Raw genomic sequence first — 21,669 nt, forward strand, 5'->3', positions numbered from 1 at the left:
GAACACTCCTGGTTAGGGTCTCGATCTCCTGGTGGGTTGGCTGTACTGGAAGAGGTTTTGGTCTCCTTTACAATTGTTATACTCTAGTGAAATTAATTTTTTGGTGCAGATATTGTTCTCCACACAAAGGTACACAGACATGATAAACTCAAAATTGTTTATCTTACTACCGTGGTATATAAAGCAGGCTACATCTCCGCTTAAAATACTTTGGTGCAAATATTGCTCTCCATACAGGGGGAAAAAAAAGTAGGGTCCGCGCAGCTTCCTGATCCTTGTCACCAGACATTAACCCCTGGAGGGGGAGGTGATCCTGATGAGACTCAGATATCTGACGGTCATACGGACTGTGCTGTGCTGTCAGGGCAAAAAGAGGAGGGTGACTGTGGGCGAGGAATGGGTTAACACATTGGATGATGATGAGGTTGTAGATCCCACTTGGTGTGAACCCAGAGGCACGCAGCTGAATAGCTCATCTGAAGAGGTGGAGAAGGGAGACGAGGAGGTTACTTTGCGTCCTATGGCACAGACACGGAGTGATGCAAGCACGAGGAGCACTGCATCCTTAGCCACAACTGTGGCCAGCAGCGGTCGCGGGTCTGCAGCTCGCAGGGGCGGCAAGGGTTGCCTTGAGACTGCAAAGGTTGAGCTAACTCCGGTTATCTGCAAACTTTGCGATAAAAAATGCAGTAGAGGGAAAAAGTGCAATAATTTGACTACTACATGCATGAACCTTCACATGTGCACACAACATGCGTTACACTGGGAATCTCACTGTGCTAAAATGCGGACCTCAACAACCACCAGCTGCCCCATCAACCATATCCGCTGCTTCTTCCTCCTTCTGTCACTCATGGTCCAGCAGTTTGTCCGGTTCACAGCACTCTACCCTCTCTCAGCACTGCAGCCAGCCCTCGGTCCCGCTGTTGTGGTCAGGTAAAAGATTGTTTCATCCTACACATGACTGATATAAGAGATTGAACTCCACCATCTCCAATCTGTTTGCCACAGAAATGGTGGTGTTAGGCCCTAATTTTTTTGAAATGTTAACACGCCTGATTGTGTTTGCATCTGCTGGGTTGGCTGTAGTGGAAGAGGTCTCGGTCCCCATTATAATACTCAATTTAAATTAATTGTTTGGTGCAGATATTGTTCTCACAGGAGAACACATGATGAAATAGAAATTGTTTTTCTTTCTGCTGTGGAATATAAAGCAGGCACCATCTCAGTTGAATTCTTTGGGGCAGATATTGTTCTCACACAGGGGTACACAGACCTGATAAACTCAAAATTGGTATAAAAAGCAGACTACATCTCAGCTTAAAATTCTTTTGGGCAGATATTGTTCTTCACACAGGGGGAAAAAAAAAAAGGTTGGGTCGGAGCAGCTTCCTGACCCTTGACTGTACTGTGCTGTCGGGGCAAGAAGAGGAGGAGGGTGACTCTCAGGGCGAGGAATGGCATAACACACTGGCTGATGATGAGTTTGTAGATCCCACTGGGTGTGAACCCAGAGGCACACAGCTGAGTAACTCATGTGAGGTGGAGGAGGAAGACAAGGAGGTTACGTTGTGTCCTATGGTACACACAGAGTGATGCAACCGCGACGAGCACTGCATCCTTAGCTACAACTGTGCCTGTGGCCAGCAGCGGTTGCGGGTCTTCAGCTCAGAGGAACAGCAAGGATTGCCAAGCCTGGGCCTTTTTTGAGACCGCAAAGGATAAGCCAACTCACGTTATCTGCAAACTTTGCGATAAAAAAACTCAGTAGAGGGAAAAAGTGCAATAATTTGACTATTACATGCATGAACCTTCACATGCGCAATCAACATGCGTTACTCTGGCAATCTCACTGCAATAAAATGCAGACCTCAACAAACATCAGCTGCCCCTTCAACCGCATCTGCTGCTTCTTCCTTTTCCTGTAACCGTACCAAGTATTGTCACGCAGGTCTCCCACCACAGAACCTCCGGTTCTTTACATGCTCCAGACAGGCTGAGTGAGAACCTGTGATCTGAAACAGGAGTGGACATGCCTGCTGTTTTTGACCGATCTCAGAAAATGAGTACACCACAACTTTATCAATCCATCGTAACATCTCCGCCAGCATCTCACTCATGGTCCAGCAGTTTGTCTGGTTCACCGTCCTCCGCCCACTCTCAGCACAGCAGCTAGCCCACGGTCCCGTAAAAGATGGTTTCCTACTACACAATGGCAGATTTGGAATGAGGGGTGCCATGCGTACCAGGATTGGGGATGAGGGGTACCATGTGTACCACGATGAGGGTTGGGGTGCCATGCATACCAGATTTGGAATGAGGGGTGCCATGCGTACCAGCATATTACTGAAGACACATTTGCCTGCGCAGTCTGGCTTCAGACAGAAGAACAGTTACAGGTAAGAAGAGTGTATAGCGCCAGAGATCGTGGTATGCGTAGACACTGATCTCCGGCGCCATACTTACCTAACTGGGAGGAGCGTTGCTGCGGCGCCTCTCTTTTGTCCGAAGACCGGAGCAGGAGTGAGGCATCGGAATCGGCACATGCTATCGGGCGACATTTTACTGGACACATTTGCAGCGTGTCTTCAGCAAAATGGCGCCGGACAGCGAGGTATGGGCATGCGTGTACTCTGGCGCCACACTCCTCCCCCGTCCTCCGGCAGAACAGGACGCAGCACTGGAGCACAGGGAAGAAAGGTCAGTGTGTTTATTTTTTTGTATGTGTCCAGCGTAATAGGGAAGAGGGGTGCCATACATACCACGATTGGGATGAGGGGGTACCATGCATACTGGGATAGGGATGAATGGGGTACCATGCATACCAGGAAAGGGATGAGGAGGTGCCATGCATACCAGGATAGGGAAAAGAGGTGCCATACATACCAGGATTGGGGGATGAGAGTATCATACATACCAGGATAGGGATGAGGGGTGCCATGCTTACCAGGATGAGGGATGGGGTGCCATGCATACCAGGATGAAGGGTACCATGCATACCAGAATAGGGATGCGGGGTGCCATGCATATCAGAAAAGGAATGAGGGGTACCATACATCCCAGGATAAGGGATGGGGTGCAATGCATACCAGGATTGGGGGATGAGGAGTGACTTGCATACCAGGATAGGGAAAAGAGGTGCCATACATACCAGGATTGGGGGATGAGAGTATCATACATACCAGGATAGGGATGAGGGGACCATACATACCAGGATTGGGGATGACGGAGCCATGCATAGCAGGATGAGGGATTGGGTGCCATGCATACCAGGATTGGGGGATGAGGGGTGCCATGTATACCAGATTTGGGATGAGGGGTGCCATGCATACCAGGATTGGGGATGAGGGGGCTATGCATACCAGCATGAGGAATACGGTGCCATGCATACCAGGATTCGGATGAGGTGTGCCATGCATACCAGATTTGGAATGAGGGGTGCCATACGTACCAGGATTGGGGATGAGGGGTGCTATGCATACCAGGATTGGGGATGAGAGGTGCCATGAAAACCAGGATTGGGGATGAGGGGTGCTATGTATACCAGGATTGGGATGTGGAGGGGCCATGTATACCAGGATTCGGATGGGGGGCCATGCATACCAGGATGAGGGGTACCATACATACCAGGATAGGGATGAGGTACCATTCATACCAGGATAGGGATGAGGAGTGCCATGCATACCAGGATAGGGATGAGGAGTGCCATGCATACCACGATGGGGGTGAGGGGCCCATGTATACCAGGATAAGGCTGAGGGGGTCATGCATACCAGGATAAGGCTGAGGGGGTCATGCATACCAGGATTGGGATAAAGGGTGCCATGCATACGAGGATAGTGATGAGGGGTACCATGCATACCAGGATACGGATGAGGGGTGCCATGCATACCAGGATAGGGATGAGGGGTACCATGCATACCAGGATATGGATGAGGGGTGCCATGCATACCAGGATAGGGATGAGTGGTGCTATGCATACCAGGATAGGGATGAGGGGTACCATGCATACCAGGATAGGGATGAGGAGTGCCATGCATACCAGGATAGGATGGGGGCAGCACATAACAGGATGGGGGAACAGGATTGGGGAGCACAAATACCAGGAGGGGGGCAGCACATAGCAGGAGGGGGGGCCATATACCAATAAAAATGCTCGCCACCCGGGTGTAGAACAGGTTCAATAGCTAGTTCTTAATAATGCCAGATGTATTTTTCAGTAGGATAATAGACATAAGCCACTCTTCATATTAGCCTTAATGTTGACTCTTGAATTGATGTTTGTTAAATGCTCGTTGACTACCTATTTTATCCGACCCTGCAGCTTATTGTTCTGCTATCCTTAGAGAACTAAAGGCGCAAGTTAATTGAACAATCAATGTTTATAAACATGTTGATTACCTATTATAATTTGATTCACGGCTCATTACTTAACCCATGGAGACGTTTGTAGAACCCAGGTTGGAACAATCAGGTCATCTAGCCACATACCTCAATAGACTATCAGCTTCCTAAGTTAGCCGCTACCTCCTCTGTGAGGTTGCCAGCCAAAAGCGGGGTGTTACTGGTTGGGGTAGTTGGCTCTGGAAGCACCGAAGTTGCAGATGTTCTAATTAACGACGAGCTACCGGAAGGGTGAGACTCTGCCACCTGCACCATCTTACGTACTTGCTGAAACTGTACTATATGCTGTTCGCTGTTGGTGATCCAATAAATTATTACCGTAGTGTGTTACCCTCATCCTGTGTTGTCTGAGTAGTGTCCTGCCCACGGGGAAGGAGTACGGGTGTTCAGTGGGATGAGCCCTGGTCCATGCCGTCTTTCTTAAGACAGCCAGGTCAGCGGACGAGAGCATCTACTGACCCTCGTGTCTCCCCAGTGGGGTCACAGAAGAGCATATCTAACAAATTAGCAGCACTAGGTTTTCTGTAAGTCTTTATTAAATGTTCTGGACTTCTATTTGTAGTCCCGTACAATATACCTTTATCTTTAATCCACAAAGTGTTTTTTTATGCATGGTGTAGACATTTTTTGTGGATTTTTAGTATTAACTATAAATGTAATTCTTGATATAATTGTTGACACTGCTATCTCTCTTTAACTACATGTTTAAAATCCTAATGGGTTAATGAATTTATGTCCTTAGTCATGATACCATTCTATATACTGCTATGTTAAGTGGGGATATGGCTGGAATAACTATGTAATTGTAGCGAAACTGAAATAATCAGTTTATCCATTAGGGTGAAGCAGAGTGCGCTTCTCTTCATGGCTGAGTCTCACGTCCATCACAACAATGTGTCAAAATGACGTTGCGTGTCATGAACTAAGGAAAAATGGCCACAGAAAAAAAAGCCCACAAGAAAATTAACCAGAAGGAAATTTGCCCACATAGAAGTTTGCTCATGAGGTAAGTTGCCCACACGGAAATTTGCCCACATCGTTTTTCACCATTGCAGCATCACACAGTTTCATATCTGTGATAGTGGAGGTGCAAGGTGAAGATGTTCACATATGTGATTAACTTGTGATTTTGGGTTGATCTAGCGCAAAAATTATGAAGATCTGTTGTTTTGAAAAATATTTGCACCAGTCTGTCATTATCAATAGATAGTTACTGTCTGGTCGAATCAATCACTGATTCTACCTAACTCCTGTTTACTCCCCCCCCAAAAGCCCAGCACACGCAGAGTTCAGGAAAAGCTAGCAAGCAGTGTGATCCAGAGGATTGCTATTTCTGCTATCTGTACTCACAAAGGTATCGCTGTGTTATCGTTTGTGTTACATAGGACTGCAGGTGACATCTACTACAGTATCTTTAATCAGAGATATCACTGTGTTTTCCGTGTGGGCAATTTTCTTTGAGGCCAATTTTCCATGTGGGCAACTTTCCTTGTGGGCAATTATGGCTGTGGGCTTTTTTCTGTGGGCATTTGCCTGGTCGCCGTCTGCTACATATGCACATTTACATACATACACAACTCTGCTACATACCCACATTTACATACACACATAGCTCTACTACATATGCACATTTACATATACACAGCTCTGCTACACACACAGCTCTGCTACATACGCATTTACATACATATACACATTTACATACATATACAGTTCTGCTACATATAAACATTTACATACACACAGCTCTGCTACATACGAACATTTACATACACAGCTCTGCTACACATGCACATTTACACAATTCTCCTACATATGCGCATACACTGTATTTGCAGTTCCTTCCAGGTTATGTGAATGATTAGATAATTGGAAAGATCCTTGAGCTAGTTGGGTGAAAAGTTCTTCAGAGGCTCACTCAGGATGTGCAGCCTCTGTGCAGGTCCCGGAACCTTCCTCTCCTGCTCTGCACTAATCAGTTAGATAAGTGTGGGGCTGGAGGTGAGCAGTTCTCTCAGTTATCAGGAACAACACTGTCTCAGCGTTCTCCTCTGTCACAGGAAGCTGGCTCCAATCTGTAACATGCAATCACTTATTAGCAAGATTTTTTCATACTAAAAGTGTATTTTATAGTCCAAAAATAAGGTAAGTTCTAAAGTAATTTCCCTTTCTCATTTAATTATATGATTGTCCATTATGTTTTTGAACAATTTGTCAATAATGTATATAGATTCTCCCCATCTGAATTATATTTCATGGCCAACAAAGTATGATTTTCCAGTACTTAATTTTTCACATTCTAGGTACGACAATAACTTCTGTGTAGTATTTTAGAAATTTAAAGGGGTTGTCCACTACATGTTTGGTTCTGTTAAAATAAAAACACTTATGCAGACCTCCAATACTGGTGCCGCTTCAGCGGTGTTGGCACTTGCGTCCCCAGGGCTCATGTGAGATTGCTATGTAATGTGAGCCCTGCGCTCAATCAGTGCTGGCATCACTGTCCCCACCTTTGGACAAATTGAACATTAAGATGAAGTCAGAGACTATCCGCACCCCTGGCTTCCTGTTGATGTTTAATACATCTGCAGATGAGGACAGTGAAGTCGGTGCTGATTGGGTACAAGGCTCGTGTGATGTTAACAACCTCACATTAGCCACGAGAACGCGAGTCCCGACACCGCTGGAATGGTGCCGGCACAGGAGCTCAGTTTTAATTTTAATTGTAGCCAAACATGGGGGATGTCAAGGGGTTGTCCTAGTGGTGGACAACACCTTTAGGATACAATTTTTGGTTAAAACATTTCCAACATTCTGAACATGAAAAAGGCTTCTCCCCTGTGTGACTTGATGTTTATCAAGAGTTGATTTCCATGTAAAACATTTCCCACATTAAGAACATGAAATAGCCTTCTCCTTTGTGTGACTTCTCTGATGGATATTAAAATTCACTTTCCGGGTAAAACATTTGCCACATTTTGAACATGAAAAAGGCTTCTTCCCTGTGTGAGCTCTCTGGTGGATATCAAGATGATCTTTCCGGTTAAAACATTTCCCACATTCTGAACATGAAAAAGGCTTCTCCCCTGTGTGAGTTTTTTGGTGCATGACAAGAATCGATTTCAGGATAAAACATTTCCCACATTCTGAACATGAAAAAGGCTTCTCCCCTGTGTGAGTTCTCTGGTGCTGAACTAAATATGATTTTTCTGTAAAACATTTCCCACATTCTGAACATGAAAAAGGCTTCTTCCCTGTGTGGGTTCTCTGGTGGATATTAAGATGATCTTTCCGGTTAAAACATTTCCCACATTCTGAACATGAAAATGGCTTCTCCCCTGTGTGAGTTCTTTGATGGTTAAAAAGAGTTGATTTATCTAAAAAACATTTCCCACATTCTGAACATGAAAAAGGCTTCTCCCCTGTGTGAGTTTTAGAATGTCTGATAAAACCTGATTTCTGTCTATAACATTTTCCACATTCTGAACAGGAAAATGGCTTCTCCCCTGTGTGCGTTCTCATGTGGCTATCAAGAAGTGATTTCTGGTTAAAACATTTGCAACATTCTGAACATGAAAATGGCTTCTCTCCTGTGTGAATTCTTTGATGTGTAAAAAGATTTGATTTATCTACAAAACATTTCCCACATTCTGAACATGAAAAAGGCTTCTCCCCTGTGTGAGTTCTCTGGTGCCTAACAAGATTTGATTTCTGGTTAAAACATCTCCCACACTTGGAGCAAGAAAATCTATTCTCCGCTGTGTGAATATTTTGATGTTTAAGAAAAGACTTTTCGAGGGGAAAATTATTTCCATATTCTGAATGTGAAAATGGCTTCTTTGCATTAGGAACAGTTTGTTTTTTAATGCCTCTTTTGTGACTATGATTTTCCTTAGTAGTCGGAAATGAATCAGAAGACAGGACCTGTTTCATAGGATCAGATGACAGATCTTTGCTGTGAAGGGATGATGGTAAATCTGGAGAAATGGCATTCACTTCAATTGTATCCTGTGAGATCTCAAGATCATCTGATTTAAAAATTGAAGATGTCAGCTGTCCCTCTGATCTCCTGGTACAGTCATCTGCCAAGAATAAAACCAATTATTATTTTTGAATAAAATATCCTTGAATTTGATATTTTTCAAGATTTCAACTTAAACTGTCCCTGTTTTGCCATACAAAACTTTCTTCAAAACCAGGACCCTCGTATCATCTCTTCACACACCCTACACGCACATAATAGCCTTCTGTGTACATACCCATGCTGGTTGGTGACCGGTTCATGCAGCCTTTACGTGAACTTGCACAAGCAAGTTAGTTAGATCGTGCGCAGTGCATGATCTAACTAAGTTGTGTCAGTGCAGCGCTGACAGCCCGCATAGTTATATAAACGATCAGCCTGCAAAAAATGAAAGTCCCATAGTGGGACAAAGTAAAAAAGTGAAAGAAAGTAAAAAAAAAAAAATATATAGTAAAAATATTTTTTTAAAAAAATGAAAAGAATAGTAATCCAAAAACAATAATATATATTATACCACAAATATATATTATGAAAAAATAAAAAATAAACAATAAAAGAACACATATTTGGTATCGCCGCATCCAGAACGACCTGATCAATTAAACTGTCACACTAGTTAAACTCTTTAGTGAACACGGTAAAAAAAATAAAAAACAAATCAAAAAACGCTGCTTTATCATCATACCGCCGAACAAAACGTGGAATAAAACTCGATCAAAATGACGAATGTAAATAAAAATGATACCGCCGCTGAAAACATCATCTTGTCCCGCAAAAAACAAGACACCAAACATCTCCATCAGCCGAAAAATAAAAAAGTTATAGCTCTCAGAATAGAGATGCAAAAAAAATCTTTTTTCAACAAAATAGTTTTGTGTAAAAGTGCCAAAACATAAAAAAAAGATATAAATGTGGTAACCGCTGTAAACATACTGATCCGAAGAATAACGCTGCCTTATCAATTTTACCACACGCGGAACGGCATAAAAAAATAACAAAAAAAACAATTCCTGAATTGTTGGTTTTTGTTTATTCTGCCTCCCAAAATTGGAATAGAAAGCGATAAAAAAAGGTCACATGCCCGAAAATGGTACCAATAAAAACGTCAGCTCATCCCGCAAAAAACAAGCCGCCACATGACTCTTTCAGCCAAAATATGGAAAAATTATAGCTCTCAAAATATGGCGATGCAAAAACTAGTCTTTGCAACAAAAAAAAGCGTCTTTTAGTGTGTGACAGCTGCCAATCATAAAAACCCGATATAAATCTGGTATCTTTGCAATCGCACCGACCTAAAGAATAAAGCTGTCTAATCACTTATACCATACGAGGAATGGCATAAAAAATAAAACCAATTCTTCACCTGCTGCTGAATTGTTCATTCTGCCTCCCAAAGATAGCAGTAAGGCTCTGCTCACATTTATCCTGCGCTCTACGCTGAGCACTTACACCGGGGTTTCCATGTAAATCTCTGAAATATGGAACCCCCGGCGGAAGATTCCCTGTAATGAGCCAGATGGAGGCACCGTAGACGCCGTCTGGCCTGTGATCTCACGGTGTCTGTCTTTTTATTAGGCGTGCATAAAAGTGCCGTTGGCCACAGTTTTGTGAACTTCGGAAAAAAGGACACCGTTAAACAGAGGCCAGAGGGAGTCCAGAGTAACTCTGCTGCCTCATTATAGTGAATGGATCCCTCGGGATAGGGTTGGGGCTGTGGCTGTGTTGGGGCTGTGTTGGGGCTGGGGATGTGTTGAGGCTGGGGCTGTGTTGAGGCTGGGGCTGTGTTGAGGCTGGGGCTGTGTTGAGGCTGGGGCTGTGTTGAGGCTGGGGCTGTGTTGAGGCTGGGGCTGTGTTGAGGCTGGGGCTGTGTTGAGGCTGGGGCTGTGTTGAGGCTGGGGCTGTGTTGAGGCTGGGGCTGTGTTAGGGCTGGGGCTGTGTTAGGGCTGGGGCTGTGTTGGGGCTGGGGCTGTGTTGGGGCTGGGGCTGTGTTGGGGCTGTGTTGGGGCTGTGTTGAGGCTGTGGTGAGGCTGGGGCTGTGTTGGGGCTGGGGCTGTGTTGGGGCTGGGGATATGTTGAGCCTGGGGCTGTGTTGAGGCTGTGTTGGGGCTGGGGCTCTGTTGGGGCTGGGGCTGTGTTGGGGCTGTGTTGAGGCTGTGGTGAGGCTGTGGTGAGGCTGTGGTGAGGCTGGGGCTGTGTTGGGGCTGGGGCTGTGGATATGTTGAGCCTGGGGCTGTGTTGAGGCTGTGTTGGGGCTGGGGCTGTGTTGGGGCTGTGGTGAGGCTGGGGCTGTGTTGAGGCTGGGGCTGTGTTGAGGCTGGGGCTGTGTTGAGGCTGGGGCTGTGTTGAGGCTGGGGCTGTGTTGAAGCTGGGGCTGTGTTGAGGCTGGGGCTGTGGTGAGGCTGGGGCTGTGTCTGTGATTTTTTCAAAAGTAAAGAAAAAAAACGATGATGATATGGCAACTAGTGTTGAGTGCAAGTGCTTACTACTTGAGTTTGCAAGAGTATCGCAGGTGCTCGGGTGACATGCTCAAGTCTCCGCCCCATATGTTTTGCGGTTATGAAACAGCCAAAAAAACACGCGGGGATTGCCTGCCATACAAGAGCAATCCCTGCATGTTTTTTTTGGGGTGTCTAACAACCGTGAAACATGCGGGCGGGGACTCAAGCATGTCACTCACTTCCCTTCTGAACCCTGCCGCGCGCCCAAACAGTGGTTTTCGCCCGCATATGGGGTATCTGCTTACTCAGGAGAAATTGCACAACAAATTTTGTGGTCCATTTTTTCCTGTTACCCTTGTAAAAATAAAGTAACATTTTTGTGAAAAAAAGTTAAATGTTCATTATTTTCTTCCACATTCCAAAAATTCCTGTGAAGCACCTGAAGGGTTAATAAACTTCTTGAATGTGGTTTCGAGGGGTGCAGCTTTTAGAATAGTGTCACTTTTGGGTATTTTCTGTCATAAAGGCCCCTAAAAATCACTTTAAATGTGATGTGGTCCCTAAAAAAATGGTTTTGTAAATTTTGTTGGAAAAATTAGAAATCGTTGGTCAACTTTTAACCCTTATAGCTTCCTAACAAAACAAAATTTTGGCTCCAAAATTGTGCTGATGTAAAGTAGACATGTGGGAAATGTTATTTATTAACTATTTTGTGTGATATATCTCTCAGATTTAAGGGCATGAAAATTCAAAGTTTAAAAATTGCAAAATTTTCAACATTTTCACCAAATTTCTGATTTTTTCACAAATAAACGCAAGTGATATCAAAGAAATTTTACCACTATCATGAAGTACAATAAGTCATGAAAAAACAAACATTCTCAGAATTAGTGGGATCCGTTGAAGCATCCAGAGTTATTACCACAAAGTGACACTGGTCAGATTTGTAAAATTTGGCCTGGTCATTAAGGACATAATTGGCTCCGTCCTTAAGGGGTTAAAGTGATCCCTATTTTTTGCATATCTTCTCTTTGGTATATTGTATTATATGCATATGTTGATCTCTGGATGGTGCCAGCCTTACTTAGGGCTCTTTCACATGTCAGTATCTCCGGTACGAGTGGTGACAGTTTCCACATGTACCAGAGACACTGACACACGCAGAATGGGTCTGTGCACATGTTAGTGTGTTTTCACAGACCGCTTGTCCGTGTGAGCCACACGGAGACAAGTCTGCTTTTTTGCGGACACACGGTCCGCAAAATGTACCACACGGATGACATCCATGTGTCATTCATGTGACACATAACGGCGCCTGGGAATCAGCGCTAGTTAGCGCTGTTCCCAAACGCCGGCGCTGAACACTTCCCTCATCATGGTTCCTGCCAGTGCTGTGATCAGCACCAGCAGGGACAATGCTGAGGGTAGTGGTAGTCTGTTCCCAGTGTCCACCTGTGTAAAAATAAGAATGAAATAATAAAATCCATGTACTCACCTCTCCTAGGTGTTCCCCGCTGTAATCCATCCAACTGCTGCTGCAGAGGAACCATGGACAATAAGCCGCTCCAAAGCTGCAGCTCAGGAGCGATGTTCTGTCACTCACTGAGCGCAGCTCCGGAGCGGCTCATTCTTCCTGGCTCCTCCAAGTTGAAAGTTCTATAGAAAAGGGCTTTTAATGCCCAAAGTCATTTGAACAGTTTTGGGTGGAGGAGAATATTGTGGTCTAGAGGCAAAATGGTGATCACACGATTGTGATACGGCCGGACTACACCACCGATAAAGAAGCCACAGCCGGTGACTGAGAAGAATCTGCATTTAGTGGTTACTACTCACCTGGGCAGTCATATGTAGGAATCTCCTCCTTACACCGCTCATCAGCCCTCACATATGTCTCTGTAGTATTAATATGGGTCAGATCTTCACCCTGAAACAAATATTATAAAAGTCACAGACAGATGGAGAAGTCCCATCTATGATCAGCTCTAATCCGGCCATCTCCACTGGTCTCATTACACAAGTATAGAACAAGACTGAACACAAGACCTTCACAGGTGCCTACACATCATAGGGGAGATCTCATGACACCTTCTCTCCATCTACCTGATGATCCTGAGGAACGTTGGGATCTTCTTGTTTACAGTCCTGTGGAAGAAGAGGACGGGGACATCTCTCTGGTGTTGTCCTCTTACTGGATAGATCTGGGGGAAACACATACAGAGACTGAATTCATTCTTTACATACAGATAATTATAGGCCGTGTGTATTTAGTCCTGTCTATTACCTGGTGATGTGAGGGGCTGGGGAACCTCCATCATGACGTCCTTGTACAGATCTTTGTGACCTTCTAAATACTCCCACTCCTCCATGGAGAAATAGACAGCGACATCCTGACACCTTATAGGAACCTGACACATACAATGATACCGTCACCCCCTCGATCCCTCCATAGCGTTACTGTATAATGTCCCAGCAGTGTCACCTCTCCAGTCAGCAGCTCAATCATCTTGTAGGTGAGTTCTAGTATCTTCTGGTCATTGATGTCCTCATGTATCAGGGGGTGAGATGGAGGCCCTGTGATTGGGCTCAGGGGTCTTCCCCATCCCTCAGACACAGGGTCCTGACACTGCTCACTCTTCTTCACTACTGTGTAATCCTGGTTATGGAGAGACACATTAATAAATCTCACTCCAGACATTTCCAGAGTCCTCACCTCTCCAGTTCTGTCCATCTGTTATTCCCATAGATAAGAATGATGTAATGTGACATCATCAGAATCTCTCACCTCTCCAGTAATCCGGAAGAGGATCTCTAGGGTGAGGTGTAATATCCTCTCCGCCATCTTGTCTCTGTCCATGTCCATCCTGGATGGTTCAATCATATATAGAGGATCTTCAGTAGAGTATCCAATACTGTAAAGACCTGAATGAGAAGATCATGAGCCGATGTAATATCATAAAAATCCAGTGCAATAAGGGAAACATATGAGATTTATTATTTTACTGTATTTAGTTTTCTTCTTTACATCTAGTAATAAAATCTATATATTTTAGGCCACAGACAACAAGCAGTTTCTTCCTCTGAATCTGCAGCTGAATACGTTTCTCATAGACTCATCGTACATAACGCTAATTCTCATCTCATTTACTGACACTGGAATCGGCATTAGCAATACTGCAGGAGATATTGTCACGCACAGTGTAGGAAAGACAAAGTGCAACACAAAGAGATCAGGGGAAGGGAGCCCAGACACTAAGGACAGAGAGGATGGAGACCTCCTAGGCTGATCTGATATCACCCTGTCCTTCCCTACCATCCCTATATTGGTTGCTCACCAATAGCCGAACAGGAACCTAAAACACTGTCTCTCTCTAGAGCTAGGGTCTGGCTAGGAAACGAAAAAGGGATGAGCGCTAGTCGCTCCCCACTAACACCAAAGACAGCAAGGAGAGACAGACACGGGGGAAGTAGCTTAGCTTGAGTCGACTTAAGAGAGATTGCACACATGTCCTCTTCCCACCAGAGAGGAAGTAAGAACTGCACTTGCTCCAAGCCTTCACAAAAGGTCATGTGAATATCACCGGCACCTCCCTACTGCAAAGTGAAAGTATTTATACACCCAGGCCAGGGTGTTAACTAGCAACAGGAAGGTAGCCGCTGGGTCCTAGAGTCAAAAAGATATAAGAAGGTGCCTGTAATGCCAAACAAAGATCTCCGGCAACCAACTGCAGGGCGGCTGTCTGTCACATCTGACACACCCGTGAAAGATATTCATTACACGTGACATGAGAACTAACTACCAGGGCTGTGGAGTTGGAAAGCCAAACCTCCAACTCCACAATTTCCATGATACCAACTCCACGACTCCCTCATACACGGCTCATGTTTAAGTGATAACTACTGTAGCACAGATTCATCTCAGCTAGAAGTCTAAACTCTTAGATCAGGAATAGGACAGACATTTATAGGACATTTCATAACTTTCCCAAATTCTTATGAAAAAATATTCCCCACAAACTGCATTGAACTACTATACCCAATTTATTATTTATTTTAGGAGTTGGAGTCGGTCCATGTTATACTGATTCCGACTCCACCAAAATGGACACGGACTCCACAGCCCTGCTAACTACTTCATGATGAGGACGACATCTTCATCTTCTACTACGGGTTTAGAAACCTATTTGGCCACAGTCAGTCACTGACTACATCACCACCGGCTGTCTATATGAATGTTTCCCGTCTTCCCCAGACTGTAATCTTCTATCACGTTAGATCTCATGTCTGATTTACACACAGAAGTTTGAGGCATTTAGAAATGCTTTTTTGTTCCACAAACACTGGGAATAGAAATTATTTGATACCAAAGTCTCCATGTACAGTGTTTTATGGGGCTTATTTCTGGTGTTAGGCTTTCCTATATTACAAGAAAAATACCAGGAAAAAGCAATGTTTCAAAAGAAAATTGGTGCCAACAATTCTTGTAAAAAGAAAAAAACATGCAAAAAGCAAGACACATTTTATTATTTCAAGTATCAAGGCTCCTGCACCACCTCGTTGATACTTGAACAGATCCACCTGTTATCATGAACATATACCAAAATTCAAGGGTACGTGGTGTTCTGCTCAAAATACAAAAAGTAATAATCCAGCAAAAAAGAAAATGAAGGCGGCACTCATCAGTCTCGTAAAAAAACGTCATGTCCCTTATTTCATTTCTAGTTTAAAAGTGGCAAGCATGGAGAGCGGGGAGGAAAAAGACGGACAACAGCCGTTTCGCGCTTGTAGCAGCGCTTCTGCGGGTCCAGGTAATCAGGTGACGTAGAGACAGGTGTAAACACATAAAACTATTTGTCACCTTTTTATTAGGATTAGAGAGTGCCTTCATTCTATAGAGACAAAAAAAGGATCACAGAGGTTTATCAAACATGTAACTGACTGTCATGGTGCCGACTCAAAAGTCTTGAAATTTGCCGGGTTAGAAATAGTTAAATCCCCTGATAGAGGGGGGGGATCACAAAAAAAATACTTCTGCAAAGAGAAGCTTAGTGGATTCTGTGATCCAACGCTAATGGCCCTTTAGGATTAAACAATTGATCCAATTTTTCTATGTTTTTATAACATTTTATATTTGTTTTTTTAACATGTTGCAGCCTGCAGTAACCCTCGCTCCACCATACCGCTGCACGACCAGCTCTACCCCCGCATACTGTATCCTTACCCATCCCCTGTAGACTGTGAGCCCTCGCGGGCAGGGTCCTCGCTCCTCCTGGACCACTCGCCGACTTGTATTGTTCAAAATTTATTGTAATTGTTTGTGCTGTGTACAGTACAGACCAAAAGTTTGGACACACCTTCTCATTTAAAGATTTTTCTGTATTTTCATGACTATGAAAATTGTACATTCACACTGAAGGCATCAAAACTATGAATTAACACATGTGGAATTATATACTTAACAAAAAAGTGTGAAACAACTGAAAATATGTCTTATATTCTAGGTTCTTCATAGTAGCCACCTTTTGCTTTGATGACTGCTTTGCACACTCTTGGCATTCCCTTGATGAGCTTCAAGAGGTAGTCACCGGAAATGGTTTTCACTTCACAGGTGTGCCCTGTCAAGTTTAATAAGTGGGATTTCTTGCCTTATGAATGGGGTTGGGACCATCAGTTGTGTTGTGCAGAAGTCTAGTGGATACACAGCTGATAGTCCTACTGAATAGACTGTTAGAATTTGTAATATGGCAAGAAAAAAGCAGCTAAGTAAAGAAAAACGAGTGGCCATCATTACTTCAAGAAATGAAAGTCAGTCAGTGCGAAAAATTGGGCAAACTTTGAACGTGTCCCCAAGTGCAGTTGCAAAAACCATCAAGCGCTACAAAGAAACTGGCTCACATGAGGACCGCCCCAGGAAAGGAAGACCAAGAGTCACCTCTGCTCCTAAGTTTATCCGAGTCACCAGCCTCAGAAATCGCAGGTTAACAGCAGCTCAGATTAGAGACCAGGTCAATGCCACACAGAGTTCTAGCAGCAGACACATCTCTACAACAACTGTTAAGAGGAGACTTTGTGCAGCAAGTCTTCATGGTAAAATAGCTGCTAGGAAACCACTGCAAAGGATAGGCAACAAGCAGAAGAGACATGCTTGTGCTAAATAACACAAGGAATGGACATTAGACCAGTGGAAATCTGTGCTTTGGTCTGATGAGTTCAAATTTGAGATCTTTGGTTCCAACCACCGTGTCTTTGTGCGACGCAGAAAAGGTGAACGGATGGACTCTACATGCCTGGTTCCCACCGCGAAGCATGGAGGAGGAGGTGTGATAGTGTGGGGGGGCTTTGCTGGTGACACTGTTGGGGATTTATTCAAAATTGAAGGCATACTGAACCAGCATGGCTACCACAGCATCTTGCAGCGGCATGCTATTCCATCCAGTTTGCGTTTAGTTGGACCATCATTTATTTTTCAACAGGACAATGACCCCAAACACACCTCCAGGCTGTGTAAGGGCTATTTGACCAAGAAGGAGAGTGATGGGGTGCTACGCCAGATGACCTGGCCTCCACAGTCACCAGACCTGAACCCAATCGAGATGGTTTGGGGTGAGCTGGACCGCAGAGTGAAGGCAAAAGGGCCAACAAGTGCTAAGCATCGCTGGGAACTCCTTCAAGATTGTTGGAAGACCATTTCCGGTGACTACCTCTTGAAGCTCATCAAGAGAATGCCTAGAATGTGCAAGGCTGTCATCAAAGCAAAAGGTAGCTACTTTGAAGAACCTAGAATAGAAGACATATTTTCAGTTGTTTCACACTTTTTTGTTAAGTATATAATTCCACATGTGTTAATTCATAGTTTTGATGCCTTCAGTGTGAATGTACAATTTTCATAGTCATGAAAATACAGAAAAATCTTTAAATGAGAAGGTGTGTCTGTACTGTATATCCCCTTCAAATGGATTGAATGGCGCTATAATAATAAATAATAATAACAATGTTGTTGACGTATTATGTGTTTACACCTGTGTCTCTACGTCACCTGATTACCAGGACCCGCAGAAGCGCTGCTACAAGCGCGAAACGGCGGTTGTCCGTCTATTTCCTCCCCACTCTCCATGCTTGCCACTTTTAAACTAGAAATGACATGAAAGGACATGACGTTTCTTCGAGACTGGTAAATGCCATCTTCATTTTTCTTTTTTGCTGGATTATTACTTTTTATTATTAACAAGTTAAACAGTTGATTTAAAAAAAATTAACTCTTTTAGGCACCATAACAGATGTACACCGCAGGGATGAACAGGTGCAGCCGCAACAAAAACCCTGACAGCTGAACCACTTGCTGCTGTCAAAAGCAAACATGGCATCTAAGAAGGTTTGACTCAACGGACCTCCTCCCCCAAGTAGCATGGGACTGCCTAGATACTACGGTACTTAAATGCCTAATAATGGTGCATGGCAGTGAAGTATCTAGAGTCTGATGGGCCCCATCATTCAAAATATATATATATATATATATTGTAAGGCGGCGGTGTTCACACCGTGCAGTAACTGAGGCAGTGACCCAAGCAAGTCCAACATAAACAGCTTTTATTTCAGCAACTCACGGGTTAAAAGAAAGTCCTCCGGTTAGCAGCCGGATTAACAGAAAGTCCATACACAATGGTTGCCGTGGGCAACGGCTGTGCCGGCCGCTCAGAGCCTGACAGGTGCAGAGGGTTCCCAGGCATGGGTTCAGCCACCCTTAATCCTGCTGAGGTTTCCTGCTGTGCTCCTAGCAGGTTCCAACATAGAACAACAATAATCCTTAGAGCATGGGTTTTAAAGGATCTGTGGCAAGAGCCACTGGAAAACCCGGGTTGGAGGGAGGAGGCCGCCCCACTGCCTCCTGTGACCTCCTCCCAGAAATGAAGGCCCTGTCAGGTTTTTACTAATCTGCCTTAGCCAGATAGCCTGACTAGGTCAATGCTCACTTTCATTCCTGCATTGTAGCCACAGGTGTGTCTGTGACTGCAATGCACTCCAATGGTTTTAATAGGTCTCTGTACACATTCTGGGGGAGATAGACCGTCCCTCGTACACGATCCGGGTCACTGCCTCACAATATATATTGTATAAGGATAGGCAAGAAACAATAAGTATATGTAAAAAAAAACAAAAATAACAAAAAAGAAGATAAGTATAGGTAGGGAAGGATAAGTATTGATAAAAAAGCATAACTATAGATAAATATAGGTAAGAAACAATAAGTATATTTAAAAAAAAAAAAATAAGTATAGGTAAAAAAAGATAAGAATACATAATAAAGGCTAAATATATTTCAATTCAATAAAAATAAGAAAAAAAGGGTAAGTGTAATTAAGGATAAGTATAGCTAGGTAAGGATAACTGTAGGTACGAGAGGATAAGTATGGGAAAAAAGAAGAAATATAGGTAAGTACACTGCTCAAAAAAATAAAGGGAACACTTAAACAACAGAATATAACTCCAAGTAAATCAAACTTCTGTGAAATCAAACTGTTCACTTAGGAAGCAACACTGATTGACAATCAATTTCACATGCTGTTGTGCAAATGGAATAGACAATAGATGGAAATTATTGGCAATTATCAAGTCGCCCTCAATAAAGGAGTGGTTGTGCAGGTGGGGACCACATACCACATCTCAGTACCAATGCTTTCTGGCTGATGTTTTGGTCACTTTTGAATGTTGGTTGTGCTTTCACACTCGTGATAGCATGAGACAGACCCTACAACCCACAGAAGTTGCTCAGGTAATGCAACTCATCCAGGATGGCACATCAATGGGAGCTGTGGCAAGAAGGTTTGCTGTGTCTGTCAGCGTAGTGTCCAGAGGCTGGAGGCGCTACCAGAAGACAGGCCAGTACACCAGGAGACGTGGAGAGGGCCATAGGAGGGCAACAACCCAGCAGCAGGACTGCTACCTCCGGCTTTGTGCAAGGAGGAACAGGAGGAGCACTGCCAGAGCCCTGCAAAATGACCTCCAGCAGGCCACAAATGTGCATGTGTCTGCACAAACGGTTAGAAACCGAATCCATGAGGGTGGTATGAGGGCCCGACGTCCACAGATGGGGGGTTGTGATCACAGCCCAACACCGTGCAGGACACTTAGCATTTGCCACAGAACACCAGGATTGGCAAAGTCGCCATTGGCGCCCTGGGCTCTTCACAGATGAAAGCAGGTTCACACTGAGCACATGTGGCAGACATGACAGAGTCTGGAGACGCCGTGGAGAGCTATCTGCTGCTTGCAACATCCTTCAGCATGACCGGTTTGGCAGTGGGTCTGTAATGGTGTGGGGTGGCATTTCTTTGGAGGGCCGCACAGCCCTCCACGTGCTCGCCAAAGGTAGCCTGACTGCCATTACGTACCGAGATGAGATCCTCAGACCCCTTGTGAGACCATATGCTGGAGCGGTTGGCCCTGGGTTCCTCCTAATGCAGGACAATGCCAGACCTCATATGGCTGGAGTGTGTCAGCAGTTCCTGCAAGATGAAGGCATTGAAGCTATGGACTGGCCGCCCATTCCCCAGACCTGAATCCGATTGAGCACATCTGGGACATCATGTCTCGCTCCATCCACCAACATCACGTTGCACCACAGACTGTCCAGGAGTTGGCGGATGCTTTACTCCAGGTCTGGGAGGAGATCCCACAGGAGACCATCCGCAACCTCATCAGGAGCATGCCCAGGCGTTGTAGGGAGGTCATACAGGCACGTGGAGGCCACACACAATACTGAGCCTCATTGTGACTTGTTTTAAGGACATTACATCAAAGTTGGATCAGCCTGTAGTGTGTTTTTCCACTTTAATTTTGGGGGTGACTCCAAATCCAGGCCTCCATTGGTTAATAAATTTGATTTCCATTGATGATTTTTGTGTGATTTTGTTGTCAACTTTGTACAGAACAAAGTATTCAATGAGAATGTTTCATTCATTCAGATCTAGGATGTGTTATTTCAGTGTTCCCTTTATTTTTTTGAGCAGTGTACATATTACGTTCTATCTAAATATCTTGATTATTGTATCAAAAAATGATTAAATGTCTGATGTTCACATTGTACTACAATAAATTGTCGGAGTCGGTGTAAGGGAAATTGAGGAGTCGGAGTCGCAGGTTTGGCTTACCGACTCCACAGCCCTGACTACAACCCCCCAACCGACTGTCTCCTCCCCAGTTCCTGTAGAACGTAAGCCCGCAGGGGCAGGGTCCTCCTCCCCCTGTACCCGTCTATCATTGTTAGTTTACTGTAAGCGATATCTGTATTTGGTATGTAACCCCTTCTTATGTACAGCACCATGGAATCAATGGCGCTATATAAATAATAATAATAATACAAATGGGGGCACATAGGCGACATTACTAATATATGGGGGCACACAGGGGGCATTACTGATATATGGGGGCACATAGGCGACATTACTAATATATGGGGGCACATATGCGACATTACTAATATATGGGGGCACATAGGCGACATTACTAATACATGGGGGCACACAGGGGGCATTACTGATATATGGGGGCACATAGGCGACATTACTAATATATGGGGGCACACAGGGGACATTACTGATATACTGGGGCACACAGGGGGCATTACTAATATATGGGAGCACATAGGCGACATTACTAATATATGGGGGCACATAGGCGACATTACTAATATATGGGGGCACACAGGGGGCATTACTGATATATGGGGGCACATAGGCGACATTAGTAATACATGGGGGCACACGGGGGCATTACTGATACATGGGGCACACAGGGGATATTACTGATACA

The 21,669-nt window shown here is 44.4% G+C and overlaps 3 protein-coding genes across 3 annotated transcripts in view; all 3 read right to left on the bottom strand.

Moving 5' to 3' along the window:
- The window catches only part of LOC141191465 (uncharacterized), a 60,377-nt gene extending 51,937 nt beyond the window's left edge, over positions 1–8,440 (bottom strand). The window contains exon 1 of the mRNA XM_073661358.1: positions 8,329–8,440. The gene's annotated coding sequence lies outside the window, so the exon portion shown is untranslated. The remainder of the gene's footprint in view (positions 1–8,328) is intronic.
- The window catches only part of LOC141191468 (uncharacterized), a 618,018-nt gene that overhangs the window by 283,232 nt on the left and 313,117 nt on the right, over positions 1–21,669 (bottom strand). The gene's annotated exons all lie outside the window — the stretch shown is intronic.
- Positions 4,939–21,669, bottom strand: part of LOC141191464 (uncharacterized) — a 39,427-nt gene continuing 22,696 nt past the window's right edge. The window contains exons 2-7 of the mRNA XM_073661356.1: positions 13,646–13,782; positions 13,343–13,516; positions 13,145–13,268; positions 12,964–13,061; positions 12,697–12,787; positions 4,939–8,486 (exon numbers count right to left, since the gene is read on the bottom strand). Coding sequence (XP_073517457.1) covers positions 7,297–8,486; positions 12,697–12,787; positions 12,964–13,061; positions 13,145–13,268; positions 13,343–13,516; positions 13,646–13,782 — 1,814 coding nt within the window. The 3' untranslated portion in view covers positions 4,939–7,296. The remainder of the gene's footprint in view (positions 8,487–12,696; positions 12,788–12,963; positions 13,062–13,144; positions 13,269–13,342; positions 13,517–13,645; positions 13,783–21,669) is intronic.

This window comes from Phyllobates terribilis, unplaced genomic scaffold (assembly GCF_046119375.1).
Source record: "Phyllobates terribilis strain yellow unplaced genomic scaffold, ASM4611937v1 Scaffold_46__1_contigs__length_10046794, whole genome shotgun sequence".
Classification (NCBI taxonomy): Eukaryota; Metazoa; Chordata; class Amphibia; order Anura; family Dendrobatidae; genus Phyllobates; species Phyllobates terribilis.